Raw genomic sequence first — 23,822 nt, 5'->3', positions numbered from 1 at the left:
GTGTCGTACGCATTTTCCATTCATGGTCCTTTGCCACTGTTACCGTTTCGGTGTCTTCGGACAATCAGATGTGTGGTCTATCTAACGTTGCCCATTTAGATGGCGTATGTTAATTGGGATGTTTTTTTATTATAACAGGATATGTGCCACTCCTCCGCCCCCCACCCCCACTCCACCCCCTCTTTGAAAAGCAATTCATGTCGTTTTCAAAACGTGATTCAGATTTGCTGAGAAAATAAAAAAGCGAGGGGAGAATAGGCAGTGTGGAAGGTGATCAATTAAAAGATTAAGCGTTTTGCAACACATGGACGCATCTGCATTTCGGCCTAATAGCAGACCCATCAGCTCATTTTCAGAGGCCCGTCGACTACTTCAGTGTGGTGCTCAGATCAAAGCCGGAGTGTCTGCCTGTGCTTTCCAATTTGTAGAAAGGGATGCTAATTCAGCTCCTTCATGTGTGGTTGAGAGAGACTCCTTCAATTAACTGATTTCTATGGGTGGAAAGAGGGGAGGGGGGAAAGGTATAAAAGGAGGAGGTCTGGAAAGGCAGCATTTCTCATTAATTCAAAAAGGTCCACTATTTATTACCCCTGCATCTGAGGCTTAATACCAAAAACACAGAGCATCAAAGAGGCAATGATGGGTTAAATAGAGACTATAATCTAATTAAAATATTACATGGCAGCAAATAGCGCTTTGATAATGATCTAAAGGCTCCATTAAAGAAATAGGTGCTTGAGCTTGTTTTGCGGGAGAAAATTATCACTTTAAAATACGGAGAACAAGTTTCTAGGTTCTGATCAGGTTAGCTTCAAAGTACCATTTTTGGACACCCTTTTTAGCTGGACTGAAGTGCTGGGGGAAGGCTGAAAAAAGAAATAGCTCAGAAATAAAATATATATTTTTAAAGTTTATTTCATTTAAATTCTGTCTCTGAGTGGATTTTATGAAAAAATGAGGTATTGTGTGAGACTGAAAAAAAATCATAATACATGCCATATATATATATATATATATATATATATATATATACACACATACACAAACAATTTGTAACTTACATGGATACATTGGTGCATTTTAAGGACATATACAACCTGTTTTTGTATCTTGTTTGAACCACTACACCATTAGTATTAGATGTTGGATTTCTAAGAGCTCCATCTTGTTTCTCACGTTAGTCTAGTTATCTGCAAAGTCTCTATTCATAAACCAGACTGTACAACAAATGCATGTTCATTTGGTCATGAACATGGTCATGAACAGACATTATGACAGGACGTCTATCCATCACTCCTAACTGATAACTCATTCAAAAATCAGTCAAGATCTAAAATCAACTATAAGTCAACTGGAAGAACTGAGTTCTGACAGAGACCCTCCAATATGGCAGATTGCACAGCCATGACTTTCAAAAGCATTTTAATTGCAATGAGTAAAAGAATAAACTCCTCGAGAAAAGAAAGTGCTCAGAGGTTTCCTTATGCAGCCCGTGTCTTGTGCAGTAGGACTGTGACTGTGTCAAACTGAAGTCGATCTCTGGGAGGGTTAAATGGCCTGAACGGCTTTGAACTGAGCGACCGCCTGCTTCTCCAGCTCGTGGCGCTTGCGCAGGCTCTCCAGGATAGTCAGCTGGCCCATGTCCACCCCACTCAAATACCTCGCCTGGTCAGGGGCAGCCGTCATCTCCTGTGCCTCTTTCTTCAACCGCGGTGACACGCTCGGCTTCGCGATGGTTCTGGCGTATTCCAAAGCCTGAGACAAAACAGAACGATAAGTGTGTCTTCTTCTGATGATGACTGATATCAATAGCATGCTAACTCTTCAGCTGCTTGAGTGTGATTGATGATATCATAGAAGAAGAGAGCCCCACAAACCCATTGCATTCTAAGGCTAAAGAACTGGACCATGTGAGCTCATCACCACCATGTCTTTCTGTTGGTGACAGAGACAAAAGGAAGAGAGCCCAGGCAAGCCTGGATCTCCAGTACCTTTCTCCTGGGAGCCGCGTCCTTGTTAGTGTTCAGCGGGGCCTGTGCCTGAGCCTGAGCCTGAGCCGGCAGAAAGGGAATCCTACTTATCTTCTTGTTCTGCTGCCGGATCACATCTGAATACAGCTTCTGTCGTCTAATTTTCTCTGCCTGACAATGTTGAAAGGGAGAGAGAAGAGGACAGATTACAAAAGAGGGGTTTAATTAACTGAGCCATTTAGGCCTTTAGGTTGTTCTCTTTGTTACAAAGCACACTGGACCTTGTCTGACCTATCAAACAATAAAGTACGATATTAAAAAAAAACAAAAAACAGAACAAATCATATGATTTAAAATCTCTGTATTTACCTTGGTAACTAACTGGCTATTGTGCACAAAGACACGCTTTCCCATTGGCTGTGATTTCACATGCAGAGATCAGGAGTAGCATTCACACTAAATAACTATTAAACTTCCACTTTCCACACTAACTGTCCATCGATTCAATCTGAATCTCTTAGACCAATTAACATCTAAGGGCTAAATGAACAGAATAAACAAGTGCTTCACCACACAAAGGTAGAACAGGAAATTACAGCTAAGGATTAATGCTATGATACCTCAAAGGATTCTATTTCAAGGGGGTGAATATATCCTTTGATAATGTGATTTGTGCATACGCAAATTCATTAATTAATTACATTTCTTTTTTACAAATGCAATCTATTATACATTGAAACATTTAACCAACCAATGCCATCTGATTTGTTGATAGAACTCCAAAATACCAATAACAATTTCAACTTACAGTTGTTTCAGTTACAGCGCTACTGGGTCCGAGACCTCCGAGCTTCACATCCTGTTCAAGACTTTTATAATCCTTGAGTGTGTATGCCTGCAAATATGCACAAACACACACACACACACACACACACACACACACACACACACAAAATATACAAATAGATAAATAAATAGATAGATTTGTCAGAGGCTTTGTGGATACTAATCTTGTAATAGAAAAATCATGAGTTTCTCCTTTGGAATAAACATCTGCAGCGGGGCCAGGAGACCCAGGCCTCCCATGGCATAGGGAGTAAGCGCTTAATCCATCATATAACGCAGAGCAGCAATCCACAGGCCGGCCCCCAGACAAAAGAGGACTAATCACTCCAGATCAGACAGGATCCTTAAGGGCCCGGGGCCACTTGTGAATTAGCCATTGGTCATGGACACTGCAGGACAGGACAGGCTTTTTCCACTCTGCTCTGATCTGCTTCCCTTGGGTCCCCGCGCTGGGTGTTTTACAAATTCGCCCCGCTAATCCGATGAGTTCTGGGTACAACCAGACTGAGGTAAGAGGCTGTCCTTGTGGATGTGATGTGATGTGATGCGTGAGTGTGTGTGTCCGTGTGTGTGTGTGTCCGTGTGTGTTTGTGTGTGTCCGTGTGTATTTGTGTGTCCGTGTGTGTGTGTGCGCGGAAATGCATGTTGTTGTAATCATCATCTCCAAGCTCATTCTACATTCTACTCAGTAAGGGCAGCTTTTTTTGTTAACATACGTTCTCCTACCACACGTGTTTATTCATGTCTCTAGTGTCCTATGCAAGCAGATTCACTGGCATGGTGGTAGGTTAGTCTTTAGAGGGTCACACCTGTGGAGCTCAAGCGGACAACCAATAAAAAGGGCTCCATCATTAAATGCAAATTGCCATCTTACCGGCCGGCTATCCCGCACAAAGGGCTTTCACTTAATCACCTTAGCTCCTAATACCTTTCAAAATGTCTTTTGTGGCCCAGTCTTGTGTCATCATCTCATTGCAATTAAGCACATTCTCAATTACTTATACAATTAACCTGATGGTTGCATCTAGACAAATAGCTCCCGTCCTCTGAACACCTGTAAAGGAGCTCTTTTGAGGTCATTATAGATGCTGTCTTCCCCTCCCCCTCGCCCTCGCCCCCATCCCCATCCCCATCCTCTCTCTCTTGCTTTCTCTTTCATTCTTTCTTTGCCTTTCTTTCCCCTGTATCCCTCTCTCAAATGCACACACAAGCTCACACACACAAATACTACTTACAATAAATTGATACTCATTCATCCCCATATATTGTGTGTGTTCTCAGGTTCTCTCTCTCTGTTTCTCTCTCTCTCACCCATACACACACACACACACACACACACACACACACACACACACACACACACAGAGAGAGAGACATATACACACACCTTATACACCGTCTGTGCTTTTGTCTGCCTCTGCTTCTCCATCTGAGCCAGGTACCCATCCGAGCAGCTCCTGGGGCCAATCATCATCAAGCTGTTCTGAGCGCGGTCAGCCACACGCTCACGGTCCTCTGCCACCGTTCTACCAATAGGGGGCAGCACAAAGTAGGGCGCCGGGCTTCCTATAGAATGTCTGGATCTGAGAGCGTGATCGTGCATCTGCACAACAGGCTCCGGGGTCGGCTCTGTGTTAGACTGCCACAGACTCACTCTGAAAACACACAGTCCAACATGTTAGTCTCCAAATCATCTGAAAACATGCAGAGTGGCACAATAAAGGCAAAAGTTATGGTGACAGCAGGTTGCCCACGGCGTAATACACGCGCCTTCCTTCTCTCTGCTGTCTTTCCCTCTGATTTTCACCACACCTGAACTTGTTAACCTGTTCCAATGCAGTACAGCAGATGCTTGTATGCCCTTGGCAGGCAAAGCCAGAACCTTCTTTTCATGCACCCTTTCAATGGTTTATACCACAGTTTCGCTTAGTAGCCTTTGATATTTAGTGCATCAGTGACAGAAATAAAGAAAATGGGATGTTCTTGTCTATTGTTTGATGGTCCTCTCTCAAAGCTAACATTCCAGCTTGATTAGTGCTGACAAAAAAAATCAACCTAATCCTTAAAGGGGTCATCTAATCTCCTGACCACAGCAACCCAAGTCCCTCCTGAGCTATGCAGTCATTTCCTGGACGTCATGCCATGATTGATGGTATAAAAAAAAACAATTAGCCAATTAAAAAAATAAATACTAAAAGAGGGAGCCTGAAAGTCTAAAAGCCTACAACTCACCCTTAAGCTATGTTCAGCATCAGTCCCTGTTGCTTACAAAAAAAACCTAATTCCGAGTGACTCCATCTCTTTTTACACTCTGTTAACTTAAACTCTGTGACCAAAGTGATCAGCAGGCTGTAAGGCTCCCATCTGCTCCCACCGTTCTCTTCCACCTGCTAGCCAAAGGCCTGGCCCAGCTGTTCAGCTCAGCCCTCCATCAGTCCACTAGGCCTTTGGACCAGGGCCTTATCATGTGACTGGACCTGTCCCCTTCACATGGGAAACTAGTAGTAGTCAAATTCATTCTAAAGATAATGGGTCTTGATCTTGCCTTCTATGTATCATTTTAGACCCATGTCTAATCCCTTGGGCCGGGAGATGTTGAGGATGTTGTTGGTATCTGAGGCTTTGGGTTGTCTGGCATTGTTTGCCATTCCTTCCGACAAGAATAAGGATTTATTGGGTTTTTAAAATATGGGACTTTTGTCACATCTTAGAATATTTTGCCACAGTACATCGCTCTTTCATTTGCAAACAAAGAACAGTGAAACAACCACACAGACAAACACACACACACACACACACACACCACCACCATGACAACAACAACATCAACAACATAACCAGTGATCTCACTGACCTTTCACCATTTTGGCTCTGACCCCAGAAATGAGCCTCTGTGTTGTTCCTCTTTCTGCCACCTGGGGGCGCTAGCGTGTCCAGGCCCTTGTGCCCAGAGTCAGGAATAGCAGCACTGGGAGAGGCCATCACCAATGCCCACTGCAACTGACCAGCATCAGCAGTGGCAGCTGCGTGAGGAGACGGGAGGCTGGGACTGGAGTCGGAGCCAGTGAAAGGCGTGGGGTAGAACTGAGGCCTCAGCATCCACTGCGAGGCCTTGGGAGAGGCCAGCGCTAGGAGGCCGTCCTGCTGGTCTCTGATGACGTGGGGTGAGTGTCCCCTTGCCGTGGACGTGTTGAGGTTTATGTTCAGGTTGACCGTGGGGGTCCTGCTCGGGGAAGAGAGAGATGCAGGAGGAGGGGAGCGTCTGTGCGGCCGTGGCGGCTGTGGTGAGGTGTCCGAGGCGTAACTGGAAGAGCCAGCGTCGTCGATGACCAGGATATCGGCCAGGGGGTGGGAATCCCCTCCAGCCAAAGGCCCGTCGGTCGGCGCGCTGAACCTGCTCCTGGTCTGGGCTGCGTGAGTCCTTTTGGGTCGGTTCTGCCGGAGAGGTTTCCAATTTCCCCCCTTAGGTTGAAGTCTCCTTTCTCTCTGGCACTGAGTGACCTGCAATTTCAATTAGAATGAGGTTACGCATGTCCTGAAGCATGCTGGGATATTACAAATCAGAATGCTTGAGAGGTTATATTTTATTGGGGTAATCTTTTAAAAAATTTGAAAATAATTCTCTACAAAAGCCAAATAATGACAGTCAAATGACTAATATAATAAAATCTAATCATCATGACTATGCATTTTGAAGTGTCCTTGTCTTTTAATTTGTTTCATATTTTAACAATAGCATAAATATTTCAAACATTTATAATAGATTAGCTCTTTCTTTGTAAAACATTTGCTTCATCACTTCCGTAGAAGCTACATCCAGACCCAGTTGACATTTATATATGTTTTTGTGCTCAAATCACAGTATACAAAGAAGACAGTACACACACACACACACGCACACACACTCACTCTGTTTCTCTCTCACACACACACACACACACACTCATTCTCTCTTACACACACACACCGAACACATACGATCATATGCACACAAATATACACAGACACACACACACAAAGAAAAAAAGAGAGATATATTATGCAGTAAGGACTGCAGCTGTGCCTCTGCATCTAATGCACCTGATCTACCAAACACCAGCTTTCACCATTCTAATGGGAAAATATTTACACTGCTCTCCCTCCCAGCATTAGGGTGGCCACTCAAGTGCTCAAAATAATGATGCTTCTCTGTGTGTGTGCGTGTGTATGTGTGTGTGTGTGTGCCTCTTTTTTAAATCTGGAGCCCCAGACTCCTCTGGACGATGCCTCCCAAGCGCTATTGTGGCTGGAAAATCTCGATGAGAAATTGTGTCTGTCGTGCGGGAGGAAAATGAAATCCCGTGGGTTACGCCGTTGTGCAGATGTTTCTTTCATGCGGAGAGAAAGCCCTTTGGTGACAGTTTACACATTTGGGTCGAGCAGAGCCCCTAACTCTGTGAAGCGTGGGGGGGGAAATGAAGCCGATCAATAAGGAAAACATAGGTGGAGGGGGTCTTACCCTCAGCCTCTGGGTCTTCTGATGCCACAGGTGCTCCGAGTCCAGACTCTCATCCTCTTGGCTCTCCTGGCTGTCTGTGCTGGAATCTTCCGGCGACTCCTGGACCTTAAGACAAAAAAGCACACACACACACTTAGTCACCTTTAGACACACAGTTACCTTTAGACAATCAGACACCATCAGGCACTCTGTGGAAACGCAAAAGGTACTACTAATACATTACATACATGCAAGGACAGACTCTCCTAGCAAATGCAGAAGCATATCAAACATACTCACAAAAAAAAAAAAAAACACTTGAACAAATGCACTGTATGTTAAACATGGTGTGGCCTGCAAATATGCATAGCATTCTAAACATTGATTAGCCGAGGATATATGTCACAAGAGATTGGGCAAGTTACACAAAGACATGTACATGTATTTTTTTTCCCATGTCATATCACAGTGTAATGCATGGAAGCGGATCTCTGGCTACAGATTTAAGGCCTAATCGATCCTACACACATGAATCAATTCATACCCATGTCAAAGTAAGTGTCTATATAAGCTCACGTCGTATCGAATGCACTCTTTCAATTCTTCTTAATGCACTAGTTCAAGGAGAGTACCTACTGCTAATGCTGTAATGAAAATCATTTAGTTAACTTCAGGCCCCCTTTCACAACTGGGGACAATTTGAGCGTGATCAATGGTATTGACGGCTTGAAGAGCCCCTCAATGAATGCAACTAATTCTAAAAAGTGTGAATAGGCTAAGGTCACGGCAAACCAAGCTGCCGTGAGTGGCCCGAGTTGTAATATATCCATCAATAAGCACGCCGCCACGCTGGTCTATCTATTTACCCAAAGGCCAGGTAGCCGCGGAGGTGATCGCGCGGCCTGACTCCCACTGTTGGCGCCAGATCTGTCACTGGCAGATGATTGTTACGATGCACGCAAAAAAGTGGGTTTTAGAACCTAGAAAAAGGGGGCTCTGTAGTTGTGTACAAGTGAGTGGCCATTGATAATGAAATGTTGCCCTACATCGCAGGGACCTGTCCTCTCCATTGTTGAGCTGGACCAAAGAAACAAAGCTCTGCTTTGTTTAACAAAACGTTGCTTTTTAAACAGCAGGTGGCTTTTTTTTTTTTTTTCATGCACGCCACAGAGTTTTGAAGCGGAGCATAGAAATGACTGTACAACACAACAAACACGACATATAATATAACCCCTGTTCCAGTGTAGTTCTGACTTGATTACAAGTATTGCAGAGGAGCTGCATACCATTACTTTGTAATGCCATCAAATGAGGATTAAGGTGAGTGTCAGCATTAAGGCAAGGGTAGGGTGATTATGTAAACACAGAATATCAAATTACTACACACTTACAGGTACAGTCCTCGATTCTGGCAAAAGGTCATTGATATTTCCAACTGCATAGTAGGCCTACATCATACAGATTATTTAGAGTATTTATTTCCAATCAAATTACACCTTTACCTTCCATACTCCTGAAGCAAGTGTTGATTGGCTCAGTTTGAGTGCGCACACAGAATGAACAGCTAGAGAGCCGTATTTTGGCAAAAATAATTTGATTAGAATTGCAGACCCACCTTTATTAATGGCAAAATAATAATGTAAGGAGGGTTCTACGATGAAAATATGCCATTCACTTCCTTTTCCATTGTTTTTGTCTTAAATCTTCCGAGTTACTGCGGGGCAACTTGACACACACTGGGATGCAAGTGTTACTCGCTACCCATGTCTCGGGGCGCGGATCGCATCCCTCGGTCTGATTCGAGCAGCCATTGTGGCGGAGAACAGGTGCCAATGATTCAGCCATGGACAACACATATCTGCTCCTTATGTCCTTTGTGGCGATGCGGGGCACAACCTCGGGCCTGTGCCTCTGCCATTGCCTTTTGTGAACTATTTTAATAATCACATTGGCAGAATGATCAACCAAAATAGCATTTGGAGCATCGTAAGCTCCGTAATATCTATTCTGTTAAATTGGGCCATGTAATTGCCTCTCTAGGGGACGAGCCACAACAAAGTCAGACAATCGGACCTTGCCATTTTCCGAGACTAGGGTACACAGCTTTCGCGATGAAGACTTCAAAGGAGCACGGAATCTTGAATTGCATTTGGTTGCTATTGTGGCCGCCCAGGCAATCTTGATTAGGTGTTTACACTGAGGTAGGGTATACAGTGGCAGAGAGGCCTGGAGCCATGGTCTAGAGCTATTAAGAGATTGTACATTATGTTCCCTGGCTTTGAAGTGAGGGCCTGAGGGAGGACGAGAGACTCGGGCTGAGTGCAGTGGTGGAAGATTGCTCCGCTACTTCTGTCTTTATCAAAGGGACCTCTGCTGGATCTCATCATCCAGCTGCCATTCGCCGGGCAAAAAGGAAAAAGTTGGCGCATTATGAGATTGTGTACGTTTAATAACGTCGCTAATTATCGATACTTAGGGTTCGGTCGGAGGCCAAACAGCACATTTGGAAAATACTGATAGCCTGCCTATTTACAGAGGAGGATGACATCTCAGCTGATTTGTTTTAGACAAAAAACACATGGTATAGCATTAGATTTGGGATAAATCATATAGGGTAACTGAGGCAAGGGAAGATCTTGCGAACCTAGGCCTAACTCAAATAATATCATAAAACTTCATAACCTAGAGGGCAGACCAGATCATAAGCTGACAGTAGGCATATAACTGATATAAAAAAAACAATGTTATTCTTTGACATATGATAACATCTATCATTTCCATGTATCTTGTGGACCTTGGTCTTATAACTTCAGTTTTAGAACCTTCAATACATTTCCTGTGAAAGTATTTCAGTACAATCTCTTTAGCAAGATTCAACCTTCAGCCTCCAGCCTTGTTGTTGTTGTTGTTGTTGTTGTTGCTATAACTGTGTCTTTAAATAATCTGTATGATGTAGGCCTACTATGCAACGACCAGCCAAGTTTTGCTGCAAGTCAGGTTTCTGCACTTGATCTCACATGAACTTCCATGATAATTTGCATGTGTAGGCTAACCTAGACACTATCTACATGCCACACAACCCACCTCCCTGCTAAGGTACAGAACATCATATTATTATTTACACAACGAGCTGTAAATCACTATGAACTCCATTTTACAATTTAAGTAAGTAATACAGGCTGCTCAGATAAGATGGCAGGACTAACCCCATGGGCCCACATTAGTTCTCAGGATAAGCAGCGATGCCTTATATTTCACATCATTGTTGCTATCTTAGAGGACTTTAAAAGTAGTATTAAAACCAGGCCTACAAGAAGTGGGGATTGTTGATAAACTGACTGTTTCAGAATTAATGCTAAAATGTCTTAGCATTCAGTTTACAAAGACAAGCCTGAGTACAAACAGGCCCTATATACGACTCCTAATATGAAGTCCTAATGTGGAAAAAATATATAGTCTACAAGCAAATCAGTCAGATTAAGATGTATTTCACGAGTCAGAAAAGCATCTTCACCTCTCGGATCTGATACTCCTCAGATCTATTTCAACACTGATATGAGGTGCAGGCTCTATAATTTAGGGGCGCAAAGGCAAACTCAAAATACTAGGCCTACACTTTTAAAACAGCATTCACTCAAAGATCACTTCAGCCCCTATCCAAAATACCCCCCCCACCACCCCCACCCCTTCCAAACCCCATCTGGAAAGACACCGCAAGGAACTCGTAATAGAAAACTACCCGGCCCAATCATAACCCATAACACACAGACACACACAGCTTCGTTGAGAAGAAGGGGGAACGGGGCTAGCTCTGTTTACAATCTCACAATGGTAACGGCTCTTCAGTATGCAAATGCACCTGATGTGAGACATTAAGGGGGAACTAGGGCTCAGATGGACAAGGAAAGGTTAGAAATGCAGCAGACGGGCACATGAAGGAGTGTGCACACAGTTCGCCAAAGCCAATTATAGCCTCTGGGTCAGGTGCACTGATATCTAAGAGGCTATTGCTAACAGTGCCTCTCTCTGATGTCCTTAATGGGCACTGTTGCACAGATCAAACCATAATAGGCTCTACATAGGCAGACATGCTCCCCATGTTTCTGTTTTGTCTTTTTTTTTTTTTTTTTTACTTCTTGGAGTACACTGCAATTGAAGACTAGATTCGACAAATTAAATCTCCATTTAAAAAAGAAAGAAAGAAAGAAAATGGTGCTGTTTTATTGGCCTGGTCTATTGTAAGGGCAAGCCAAAAACCAGGCATGGTAATATATGCTGGTAGGAAAAATTCAAACAGGAAGCCAATATAGAACTTCATGTATTCAGGTAGTGACTAGTAAAAGCCAAAAACCGAACCGCAAACTTCATTTTTTTTTTTTAAACACAGACATAGCAGCATTGCTAATTCTGTAATTAATCACATAAAAATCACATTAAAGGTCACATAAAAAAAACATTAAAATAGCTATGTTATCACACACCTGGTATAACATAAACAATAGATTCACAAATAAACTGGATTTTGCACTGATTTTGGCAAGTAGGCCCAGATTCCTTACCCTCATCCTCTTATGGCCATGTCATTTGAGCGGTCCATTTTAAAGGGTGACAGCCAACAGGTTGGACTTGAGGGACAATGCATTACTGCAATGTTAGTGCGACCCCTGGTGGATCTTTTGGAAAATGCAATCCCAATGAGCATCAATGTAACTGAAGATCCACCTGATTCCGTATATTTATACAGATCATTCAGTTATTCAATTCAATTCAATTATCCTGTTAAAATTAAGCAAAAGTCACCTCGTTGTTTGATATCATCTGTGAGCCTCTAAGTCCATTCAGAGGAAATCATTGTCAGCTGGGGGGGAAAGACTTCCTCTATTTACATTTCAGTACAGGCCACACACTATGAAACACTTGCCATATTTCATGTGTTTATTCAATAATGTCTAAAGCTGTAATGACAGTACAACCTGTAAATACACCTGCAATAATAATCATAATGTATCTGTTCTGGAGCCACTGTGTGCTCTTAAATAACAGTTGATAAGATGATGTTATCTTACATTATCTAATCTTATCTTATCTTATCTCATGAGCTCCTTCTCTTATCTTGTGAGATGATCTTATCTTATCTCTTCACCTAATTAACCATGATCAATGCCGAAGTAAGAGACAGTCCAACACATACCTCATGTGTTTGCTCAGGTGTTTACCTCATGTGTTTGCTCAGGTGTTTACCTCATGTGTTTGCTCAGGTGGGTCTCTCTTCTTCCCATGCATCCTCAGGTATGAGCCCTGCTTGGATGGGTTCACACCCAGTGTCTTCTTGTTCTGATCGACCACGTCACCCCTGGGTTTGGCTGGCCTTGCGTTTGACCGCCTGTGAGAAGAGCTCTTTTGATCGAGGGGGAAGGCACCGTGACTGTCTTTCACTCTGCCAGGAGCTTCTTCACCTTGCTCTGGGGGTTCACGTGTTTGGTCGTGTCCCTCAGGAATCGCTCTGTGATGTTGCCTCTGTGGCCTGGCTAGACTGGTCTCCTTCAGGGCGCGATTCAGACGGCTTCCTGCCATCGCCGCTGATGCAGGCGGGGATTGTGTCTGACTGGATGTTGTTGAGGAGTCACACTCTACCTGATGTTCTGGGGGATGCAGATGGAAAGAGGATGCTGGGAGATCAAGCTGAACTCCACTCATTTTCTCTACTGTGATGTGGTCCTCGGTGGGTCCACCAGATCGCACTACCCTGTGACCGATAGCGTTGACATTCTCTTGACCTCTCCTCTTCGGCAGGGTCCGGACTTGCCCAAGGTTTTCCTCTGGCCCGTCATACACATCATGGATGCCCTGCTCCAGCGAGAGCTGTGTCCGCAGTTCATGGAACAGGCGCACCTCCTTGAAATTCCTCCTCCAGTCAGGGTCGTACCGTAGGTCCGCATATTCGTCACTGTCATCACTGAGAAGGATAAAGTTAATTTGAATTAAATTAATATAGGTTTGAAAAGAAACATACAAAAAGTTAGTATTGTTTCTCCAGCCTGCCAGTACAACAGTATGATTTAAGATTACATTACATTACATTTAATTTCTGCTGCTGAGCATTTTGTCAAATTTGTGGTGTGATTGCTGATAAAAAAGAGATATGCTTCCCTTTAAATGCTTCCATTTGTTTGTCCTTTCACTGTTGAAAAGACTAAAAAGAAATCTTTGGCCAAATATTTCTTGTTAGACTTAAATACAATGATGCACTGACACAATGAGACTGCATGCAAAAAGGATGCAGTAAACAAATGATTCCCATGCAAACTAAAATGTACAAAGGCCAGGCGCATCCAGGCGTAAAATGCCTTCCAATCAAGTAGGAATGTTCAACAAATTATCTGAGAATAGTTTTTAAAAAGTACCATTTTGGTTCACCACCACATCCTATTACCATTCCGACTGCAAGTCTCTACTCCATATCCCATGATGATCAAGGTTGACACAGCTCCTCGATTGCAAGGCATTATGTGCATAGCACAGATTATCTAAGCAATTTTGTCACCCCTTGAGAGCTCCTGAATACAGCCGAATAGAAACGAGTTTTCCCCAATTAAAAAAAAAAGCAGGATACAAATTAAACAGCTTTAAATCACTACATGGTCTTTGTCACACAAATGAAAAGACCTTGTTAGAATAAGCTGAAGGATGTCATTATGGGATTCTCAATGCCATGAGATGCATTACTAATGTCATTGTGCCTTATGCAGTGCTATCTGTAGGCTACAGCACTTCACACCATTGAGAGCAAAAGGGCAGGGATAATTAGGTCAGGTTATGAACAGAGACACGCTTGAGAGCATACGGTTCACACACAACTGCTGAAAGTTAAGCTGAGGGACAGCTTCCTAACCCATCATCGGTCTTTCTTTGTGAAACGAGATTTCTTTGAGTTAAATAAGGATTTCTACGACGTACGATATAAGTTGTTCTCTATGCATCACCGACAGATAACGCTCTGGATGTCATTCATTGTAAACGGAGAGAATATGATGAGCGCAGGGCCGTGATCTATTTAGTCTCTGCATTCACACAAGAATCTTTTGTGGGGACTTGCCACAGTCGTTGCGCCGCAACAATATATGGGTGAAGCACCACTTCACAGCATGTTCATCAATGACCACAAAAACAAGAGAATGTCTCTCTTTAAACTGACACAAAAAAAAAATTAGTAGGGCCAATGAGCAACAGTTGTGGTGGTAACAGGATAGCGCCCGGAACAGATGTGGGCATTCACACTCCAGATTCCTACATCTGTGTTTGAGGAGGATAAAGGGTCGTCCATTTCACGACAACAAAGCAACTGCTTTTTAACAGTGTACACAATGGGCCCTCATTGTGATGACCTCAGACAAAACAGAAATCTAATTTCACTCAAATGGGGGCAGTTACATGGAAAGTGATAAAATTAGGGTCTTTAAGGCCAATTAGAGATGAGCACGTCTCATTCAAAAGGCTTTCATTATCCATTTTCAAGGGAATTGAATAAAAGCGGAGCTTATTATTTCTTTATCTACCATTAGGTTATATTCAATAAAACAAACTAAAAAAAGATTTGAAGGATTTAAATATGTAAGTGCTCATAAATGTAATGTGCCCTAAACCTAATCTCAGTCAAGGCCTATTACATGTTGCTGTTTGCGTAATTATATATGCATCACCAACCTTTTCAAAGGCTATTCTTTGTTGGCCTACATTTATTGAGGACTGCTGTTGTAAATGTTGCCTGCAATTCAGTGTTGTCTTTATTTGGCAGGCTTTGTCATTACCCCATGTGCAAGTCAAGAACAGACATACTCCCATGGGTAGGATGTTTGCAGGTACAATTCTAATCATCTCATGTAACTAGGGACACACTCACACATTTGTTTTGGTTGCCATTAAATAAGGAAAGGACGATGGAATGGACAGAGCATGTCCTGCCTTTTTCTGTTGAATGGCTAAACATGTTTGTTTGTTGGTTGGTTTTCGTTGTTGTATATGCAATCGATAAGTTTGCTGATTTGTTTGTTAATATCACAAATTAAGAGTTTAGCCTAGGCTAAACATTTTGTTTTGTAACACAGTTAAGTTATAAAACAAAACCAAGATAAACTTAACACATAATATTAAGAGCTTGAAAATCACCCGTCTATTTCTATTAAGTATTCAAGTGGTACTAATGACGTCGGAAAAGGGTAGGTGAAGGCCATCAGAGGGTGGGATTTGACAACAGCATGATTAATAGCAGGAACTGGGCAGATGGCTGGATGTCAATAGACTATGAGCCTGTGCTGAGATTAAACTGACCTATGCAATAAGTAAGTGTGCATCTACATTTACCTTGTCACTTCCTCATCAGTCCTGGTAGTTTGGTGGTCCACGATAGTAACAGGTGTCTTCTCCAGACTATCGGAACCATTTTCCTCGATTTGAATGTTAACGTTACTGCCAATACGCTTCTGAAGCTCCAGCTGATAGGCCCTTTCCCGGACCAAGGTGTCTGTGTCCGAATCAAGAGAGTCCAACAGACTGAAGGACATCTTTGCATATTCTAACATTACATTTTCCTATTTTAAATATCTTTTGCCAAAATGTAGTCACACGTCGCAGTATGATTCGAATCATGACCTACGGCCGAAGATAGCATTGTCAAACAGCTTGCTACCATGCGTTAACTTTGTCAATAAAAACAAAAACGTTATTCAGAATTACTGGTTCATAATGCAGTCACCTGGTTTTAATACTTCCATTTTACAACCGTATCATAACAGCGAAAGCATAAAAACCTAAGCAAAACGTCTACGCGCGAACCTGCTGAATGCTACTCACCAAACTAGGCTAGGTCTGTTCTTAACTCTACACAAATGTTTCCATGGATACATGGACGCTGAGGGTGAGACGTGACGCTTTGTGCCACAAATGAACCTGCGCTAGGTTACATGCTGTTAATATTTGATGAAATCCAAGGCCTCCTACGTTTTCAGTATTTGCAAAAACTAAATGTGTGAAAAAAAAACATGAGCTCCTCTAAATTATGATAGTCTATTAGCAAAAGTTATAGCAATCTTTGCGTTGAGACCGCTCATTTTCTTTACACTGGCCATAGAACATTCCTTGTTGCCAATAGGTAACACCAATGTTCGTTCAGTGACAAAGTCTTAAAGCAAAACTATGCAATAATTACTAACAATCAGCCACTTCTTGAGGGATGTTTTCATAGGCAACTAGTTTTGGTATCACCTCCAAAATCATTTTGATGGTAGGTGACCATGATGACAATGACATGTGCTGTTCCCATTAGAATAGAATAGACTATTTGTCATTGTGCATTAGATACACAACGAAATTTGTTTGTGCAACCACTAAAAAAAAAGGGCAGTGGTGCTGGGTGGAGGGTAGGAGGGTAGTGTGATTAGTTCTGTGATGGCCCTGGGGATGAAACTGTTCAGCAGTCTGGAGGAGCGGGCTGTAGTGACCCGGTAGCGCCTGCCAGAGGGTAGCAGGGTGAAGAGATGATTACCATCCTAGGATATGTGGTTGTGTTCAGGGTTGGAACACCCTGCAAAAAGCTTTCACAGCACAATGCCCACTGTATTGCCAAGACACCAGTGAGCATGTTTGCAAGCTTTCATCAGTGCTAAATAGGCTTTTGTTGGTGTATGCAAGATTTTTTTGCATGCCATTTAAATAGCTAGCTCACTAGTGTCCGACCAAAACTCCTTGGTGCTTACATTAGCGGTTCTTTTTTGTTTTAAGTTGTAAGTGCAGGCTTAATAGGACATTGCATTGACAAAAAAAATATTAATTAAATGTCAAGACACCACATTGCCTATGTAAATCGTATGTAGAACTGTGATTGTGCAAGATTTTAGCATGCCTCGTGCTGTGAAAGCTTTACTTATTTTTTTGCCTTTAGTTGCTCATGGGTAGGCCTACTTGCACTGGTAGCCGTGACGCATACGAGCCATGAATATATGAAGCAACATCCCAGCCTTGGAAGTTGCCATAGACAGGAACTTCATGGATCTTCACAGAAAGGAATTCCCATGTCTATGAATGTGGTACACCCACAAAGACTATGGGAGTCGCACCCAGTGACAGCACCGCTAATACTTCAAATAAATAGCAAAGGCAAATAAACCCATTTGAAACAGTCAACACTAATAGTAAATATTTTTTAAATGTACACTGAATAAAAATGGACAAACCAACAAGTGTAAGAGGCTGAAGGCCAGCAGGCTTTATTCAAAATGGTTCAGAGGTATAAAAAGGCATATAGTCAAAGGCTCCTGACATACATCTTTGTGCAACAACTACAAAACCAGTTGTGAAATATTCAAGTGATCCCTTACAGCCATGAGGTTGGGAAAAACATTATCCTCCTCCAGAGGTTTCTCTGTAAACATTACTGTTGTAGAGGTAACAGGATTGTTGTTAGTCGACCTCCTCAATGGTTGGTCCGGAGGACCCACCACCACTTCCGCCGCCTGGTGCAGCACCCGCTCCAGGGAAGCCGCCGGGCATGCCACCGGGCATTCCTCCTGGCATCCCACCGGCGCCCTGGTACAGTTTGGTGATGATGGGGTTGCACACCTTCTCCAGCTCTTTCTGGTGATGTTCGTACTCTTCCTTCTCAGCAGTCTGGGAGAAAAATGGCAAGGTGGAAATGCTCAATTAAAGAAGGTACTTTGACCCCTAAAAGGGGATATTGCAGTGTTGCAACAGCAAACCACAAACAAAGTTCAACAAAAGCACAAAGAGGTAGGCAAAATGTTTGATATGGTATTGTGTGGGTGTACACGTGGACAACCCCGACTGGAGTCATCTTTTGTAATAAAACAAATGTGCCACAAATCCATTGCATAGTATGCCCAAACATACCTGGTTCTTGTCAAGCCAGCCGATGACCTCGTTGCACTTGTCCATAATCTTCGTCTTGTCCTCATCACTGATCTTGCCCTGCAGCTTCTCATCCTCCACTGTGGACTTCATGTTGAAGGCGTAGGACTCTAGGGAGTTCTTAGAGGACACCTTATCACGCTGGCTGTCGTCCTCGGCTTTGTATTTTTCAGCCTCTTGCACCATGCGCTCAATGTCCTCCTTGCTGAGACGACCTAATTAGGGGGTTGACACAGGTTAATTAAGCAGAGTAAAGAAAGGCAATCTCATGATGAAAAAACAAGCACTTCAACATTTTAATAAAGCTTGGCGAGCACACTCAGTTCACTAGTGTGGTATGAATAGAAAGTTACCTTTGTCGTTAGTGATGGTAATCTTGTTCTCCTTGCCAGTGCTCTTGTCAACAGCGGAGACATTCAGGATACCGTTGGCATCAATGTCAAAGGTCACCTCAATCTGAGGAACACCACGAGGAGCTGGAGGGATACCGGTCAGTTCGAACTTGCCCAGCAGGTTATTGTCCTTGGTCATGGCACGCTCACCCTCGTACACCTGTTAAGACATAACAAGATGAGTAAGCTACTTCATGGAGACATATTAAGACGGCATAATGTCTGGCATCAGCTAGTAACACATTCTAAAATGTAGACATTTGAGGCAAAAAGTGTCAATTGCATTTGTCTTCCATTTTATTTTTTCTAAATTGTTTCAATTTTATTTGAAAATGTCAAATTCAGCTATTTTTGCGATTCAGTCCGCATTGCAGAACACACAGCTCGCCATGTACAGGGACCATTAAAAACTTCTCATTGGTCACCTACAAACATCTGTAATTGATATTGGCAAAAACAATTGAACTGACCTGAATGAGCACACCAGGCTGGTTATCGGAGTAGGTGGTGAAGGTCTGGGTCTGCTTGGTTGGAATGGTGGTGTTGCGCTTGATGAGAACAGTCATGACGCCACCAGCGGTCTCGATACCCAGAGACAGAGGAGTGACGTCCAGAAGCAGCAGGTCCTGGACATTCTCTGATTTGTCACCAGAGAGGATGGCAGCCTGGACAGCTGAAAAGGAAAGAAAGTAGTTTTATTCCTCTTGCCCTCCATCGAAGGTACAAAATAAAGCAAGTTAGAGTTCTCGCTCAGACATCCAAGGAAGGTATTTGGGGCCATCTTTGGTTTTTCAACCTCTGGTGGAAACTACGAATGGCATGGAAAGACTGTCATCACTGCGTTGTCAAATATGCCACTAAAGTGAGTACTATGAGTACACCTTGACACTTACCAGCACCGTAAGCAACAGCCTCGTCGGGGTTGATGCTCTTGTTGAGTTCCTTGCCGTTGAAGAAATCTTGCAAAAGTTTCTGGATCTTGGGGATACGGGTGGAACCACCGACGAGGACGATGTCGTGGATCGCGGCCTTGTCCATTTTGGCGTCACGGAGGGACTTCTCAACTGGGTCCAATGTGCCACGGAAGAGGTCAGCGTTGAGCTCCTCAAAACGAGCCCTGGTGATGGAGGTGTAGAAGTCGACTCCCTCATATAGGGAGTCGATTTCAATACTGGCCTGAGTGCTTGATGACAGGGTGCGCTTGGCTCTCTCACAGGCGGTGCGGAGACGGCGGACGGCTCTTTTGTTGTCGCTGATGTCTTTCTTGAACTTGCGCTTGAACTCGGCAATGAAGTGGTTGACCATGCGGTTGTCAAAGTCTTCGCCGCCCAAGTGAGTGTCTCCAGCAGTAGACTTCACTTCAAAGATTCCGTCCTCAATGGTCAGGATGGACACGTCAAAAGTGCCACCACCAAGATCGAAGATGAGGACATTCCTTTCAGCACCAACCTAGAAAAGAAAAATCCACACTAAGAAATCGTACTAATACAAAAACACAACACTCCCATCTTAAAATCCATATTAAATGATGGATGGTAAAAGAAATAACCCAACACAACTTGTAGCGCTCATTAGTCACATTTACATGTAGTTACCTTCTTGTCCAGCCCATAGGCAATGGCTGCAGCCGTTGGCTCATTGATGATACGCAGAACATTCAAGCCAGAGATTGTGCCGGCATCCTTGGTGGCTTGGCGCTGGGAGTCATTGAAGTAGGCAGGTACGGTGACAACTGCGTTGTTAACAGTCTGTATTGGGGGGGAAAAAATGAAAAAAATAAGACGACTATTGTGAAAAACTACCAAATCACAAAAAGAGCTTCCCGCTTTCTCTGCGGTCACTTTCATGATAGTTGGCAAACAGGTGCTCGTTTTCAATGTTGCGTCACATTAATTCTGCTGCTAATCCCTAGATTAATAGCAACCGAAATACACTTGAGGTCGAGCGATCACAGGCACGTTATCAGTGGGCTTACACACATTTACAAAAATAGCCTAGGCTTTGCATCCACATCAACTGCTGGAAAGCTGCAAAGTGAAAGTAACTTATTAATCTGGTAAATTGGAGCCCATATGGCCTTAGTCTTTTTAGAATACCATGTTTAATTTATGTTTTGTCTTTCGAGATCATGAGACAAAAAAGCCTTTAATCATAAGAGTCTTAGAACTGTGAAAAGCACTATATAAATATGATGTATTGTTTATTATTACTATTATAAAACTGAAATTTAAATTTGCCACATCATTCCACCCCTAACAAGACCAAACAGAGTACAAAGGTAATGTTTATCCACTGATCAACAAGTTACATTACCTTTCCAAGATAGGCTTCAGCAATTTCCTTCATTTTTACTAGGACCATGGAAGAGATCTCTTCTGGGTAGAAGCTCTTTGTTTCACCCTTGTAGTCAACCTGGACTTTGGGGCGTGTGGAATCATCGATGACGGTGAATGGCCAGTGTTTCATGTCTGACTGAACAACCCCATCTTCAAATTTGCGTCCAATGAGTCTTTTGGCATCTACAAGAAACAACATTAATACAATAAGAGAACGCAGAGGAAGGTTTACAATATAAAAACATTCTATCTGTCTACAATTTAAAAATCACATTTCTATCGCTACACAGTGAGATTCAAGTTGTTATTCACTCACATACATACCAAAGACTGTGTTTGTGGGGTTCATGGCAACCTGGTTCTTCGCAGCATCTCCAATGAGACGCTCCGAATCAGTGAAGGCAACATAACTGGGGGTGGTTCTGTTGCCCTGGTCGTTGGCAATGATTTCAACTTTGCCATGCTGGAACACTCCAACACAGGAGTATGTGGTCCCAAGGTCGATGCCTATAGCTGGTCCTTTAGACATGGTTGCTAAAGATGAATTAAAGTGATTAAGAATTTAATACATCAGGCTGTAATGGTAACAGTAATACAACCAATACCAACGAAAAGTGACGTCAAATATATGTGGCGACCCTGCCAGTTGTGTTTGCGGCATATGCTGCCTACGTCACATTTCGAGAACCTTCTATTCTGGAACCTTCACTTCCGCTCGTTCCCTTTGCACGGGCACGTGCTATTAACCTCGGAGCATATAATCCTCTTTAAAAAAAAAAAAAAAACCGAGTGGCCCACAATTAAAGGCTTGCCTTAAAAATAAACACCACGTCTTCCAGAGAATGCCCTCCGGCTATTACGTTTAATAAATGTAGTCGGCAACATTACCGACAATACTCATTGTTAGGGGAACGCGTTTGCTAGCTAGCTTGTTAGCCAAGTAGCCTTTATTTCCTCGTGGCCCTTGACCCAGCTGGCTCGTTACCAAGTAAAACCTAACTAGAATCCAATCGTTCAATTAAGACAGAAGTATGGACTGTAGACAATTTCACTTGGTGCCATTAAATAAATATTCCCGCCAAGTAATCAAAGCAGAGACCTGCTCCGAATGAACACCCATTCGAAGCTAGCCATAGTGCTGGTCTGGTATGTTAGCCAGCGACTTTTAGTTGACGTTTACCGAAATTAAATCTGCCAACGTAGACGATATCGTAATCTAAAAAGCCATAATAAATAACACTTGAGTCATGTACAGTCATGTATCTACACAACAGCTAGCCCATTTAGGCAGGCTAGCTCTACTTGCATTGGTGAACAACCGGTAGCTCGCTAATGTTAGCCAACTAGCGATCTAGCTGCCCGTCCTTTCATACATGTCGCTAATGTTTAAATGTTTTATTTTCTACTAACAGAGGTATCTCAATAGAATTAAACAGATACGAGAAACATCATGGAAAAACATACCTTCTTAAATTTGGGGAGGGTTGTGTAATTGATCCTGGAGCCGTACTGCTGCCAAAGTTCACTGCTCCGCCTGGAGAGAGAGAGAAAGAAATACCGGTGAGGAAACAATTTATAAGAACCCATTCGACCAATCACGTTAGGAGTATTAGAACGTAGCCCAACCCCAAAGAGCCAAAGCGGAACAGTGTCCTATATATGTTGGTACATCCGAAATCGTTAAGAATATTCTAGGCTACATAAAGGTGGAAAATTACTGTCTGGTGTCACTATTTTTGCTTTAAAGTTGCAAAACTCATAATCTTATTGAAGACCCCTGAAGGTTTCACCATTGTTACACGCCTCACTTTAACGCTTTAAAAAATATACTCTTCGAGTCGCCTACAGGCTGTCTTAGTAGAAAAAAGGCACACAAACTTAAATAGTTTGCTTTTGCTCTCTTCAACATGGAAGGTTCTTCGTATTTTTACAACTTGAACATCCATCTCATTCATTATCAGATCATTATCCGTTTTATTCTGATGGTCAAGCATATTTCCTTAATTTGTGAGATATGGCGAATCTTGAGTATAAAAACATACAAAGTTAAATCAACATTCCGCTGTCTATGTTAATTCCATTGCATCAACGTCAAATTCAGATGTTGATTCATCATTTTGCACCCTTAATACTGAAGCAACGGTATTTCATTGAACCACAGCAATTGATATTAGCCAAATTGAGCAAAATATTGTGAAAATCATTTCCTCCTTTATCTATAGCCAGGATAAATTAAAACATGATTTATATATCAGCCTTTTACAATATGGCCTACATAGGCTATAGCATACAAAATGGCCATGAACAACTTTACATTAGTTGGGGAAAAAAGTTAATTTAGCAATTCACTAATTCACTGGTGTACTTCATGTCTGGTATTCAAGCACCACCCACTCATCTGAGACTGTCTGCACCCATCCCAATTTGCTGAGTCAAAAGTAGGGAAACGGCATCTAAAACAGAAAACTATACGTCAAAAACTTGTTTAGTAGCCTCAAGGGCATAGGTTTTGTCTGAAGATGCACGTAATATCAGAGACTTCATCAACCTTCTTTGCAGGCCTTCTGTTGTTTTGAGTTTGTTTGACATAGATAGATTGGGTGTAGTAGCAGTAATGTAATAGGAATAGGGGGGGGGGGGGCATGCTACTGCCTCCTGGGGTAGGGGGCTGGGGGTGGCGGGAGGCGAAGTGTGAATGGGGGCACTGGTAGAGGTGATGCGCCCTGCTGAGCTGATGGGCGTTGGGAGGTCAAACCTGTTGAAAAACTGGTTCAGCTCGTTAGCATGTTCCAGGGGTCCTTTCAACGGCAGTGCTTGACTCCCCCCCCCCCCACCCCACACACACACACCTCCCTAGAGCTGTTGGCCTGTAACCTACCCT

General features: G+C 42.9%; 2 protein-coding genes and 1 non-coding gene across 3 annotated transcripts; all 3 read right to left on the bottom strand.

Annotated features, from left to right (window-relative positions):
* Positions 1-897: 897 nt before the first annotated feature.
* Positions 898-16,433, bottom strand: jhy (junctional cadherin complex regulator). The gene is made up of 8 exons (XM_031572171.1): positions 15,655-16,433; positions 12,535-13,249; positions 7,315-7,419; positions 5,671-6,317; positions 4,204-4,471; positions 2,779-2,865; positions 1,992-2,141; positions 898-1,755 (listed from the first exon to the last, which is right to left on the bottom strand). Exons 1-8 carry the CDS (start codon positions 15,870-15,872, stop codon positions 1,549-1,551), a joined length of 2,397 nt encoding a protein of 798 aa, XP_031428031.1. The 5' UTR covers positions 15,873-16,433; the 3' UTR covers positions 898-1,548.
* Positions 16,434-17,531: 1,098 nt separating this feature from the next.
* LOC105900380 (heat shock cognate 70 kDa protein-like) lies at positions 17,532-22,545 on the bottom strand. Its single transcript, XM_012827671.3, has 9 exons — positions 22,406-22,545; positions 21,266-21,475; positions 20,919-21,124; positions 20,201-20,353; positions 19,499-20,054; positions 19,076-19,278; positions 18,567-18,765; positions 18,196-18,428; positions 17,532-17,955 (listed from the first exon to the last, which is right to left on the bottom strand). Exons 2-9 carry the CDS (start codon positions 21,468-21,470, stop codon positions 17,749-17,751), a joined length of 1,962 nt encoding a protein of 653 aa, XP_012683125.1. The 5' UTR covers positions 21,471-21,475; positions 22,406-22,545; the 3' UTR covers positions 17,532-17,748.
* Positions 19,352-19,448, bottom strand: LOC116221621. Its single transcript, XR_004164217.1, has one exon. It is a non-coding gene; the product is annotated as a small nucleolar RNA SNORD14 (small nucleolar RNA).
* Positions 22,546-23,822: the final 1,277 nt, after the last annotated feature.

Source organism: Clupea harengus, chromosome 8, assembly GCF_900700415.2.
Source record: "Clupea harengus chromosome 8, Ch_v2.0.2, whole genome shotgun sequence".
Taxonomy (NCBI): domain Eukaryota; kingdom Metazoa; phylum Chordata; class Actinopteri; order Clupeiformes; family Clupeidae; genus Clupea; species Clupea harengus.
Note: the sequence above shows the minus strand (reverse complement) of the source record. Positions and strands in the feature narration are given on the sequence as shown.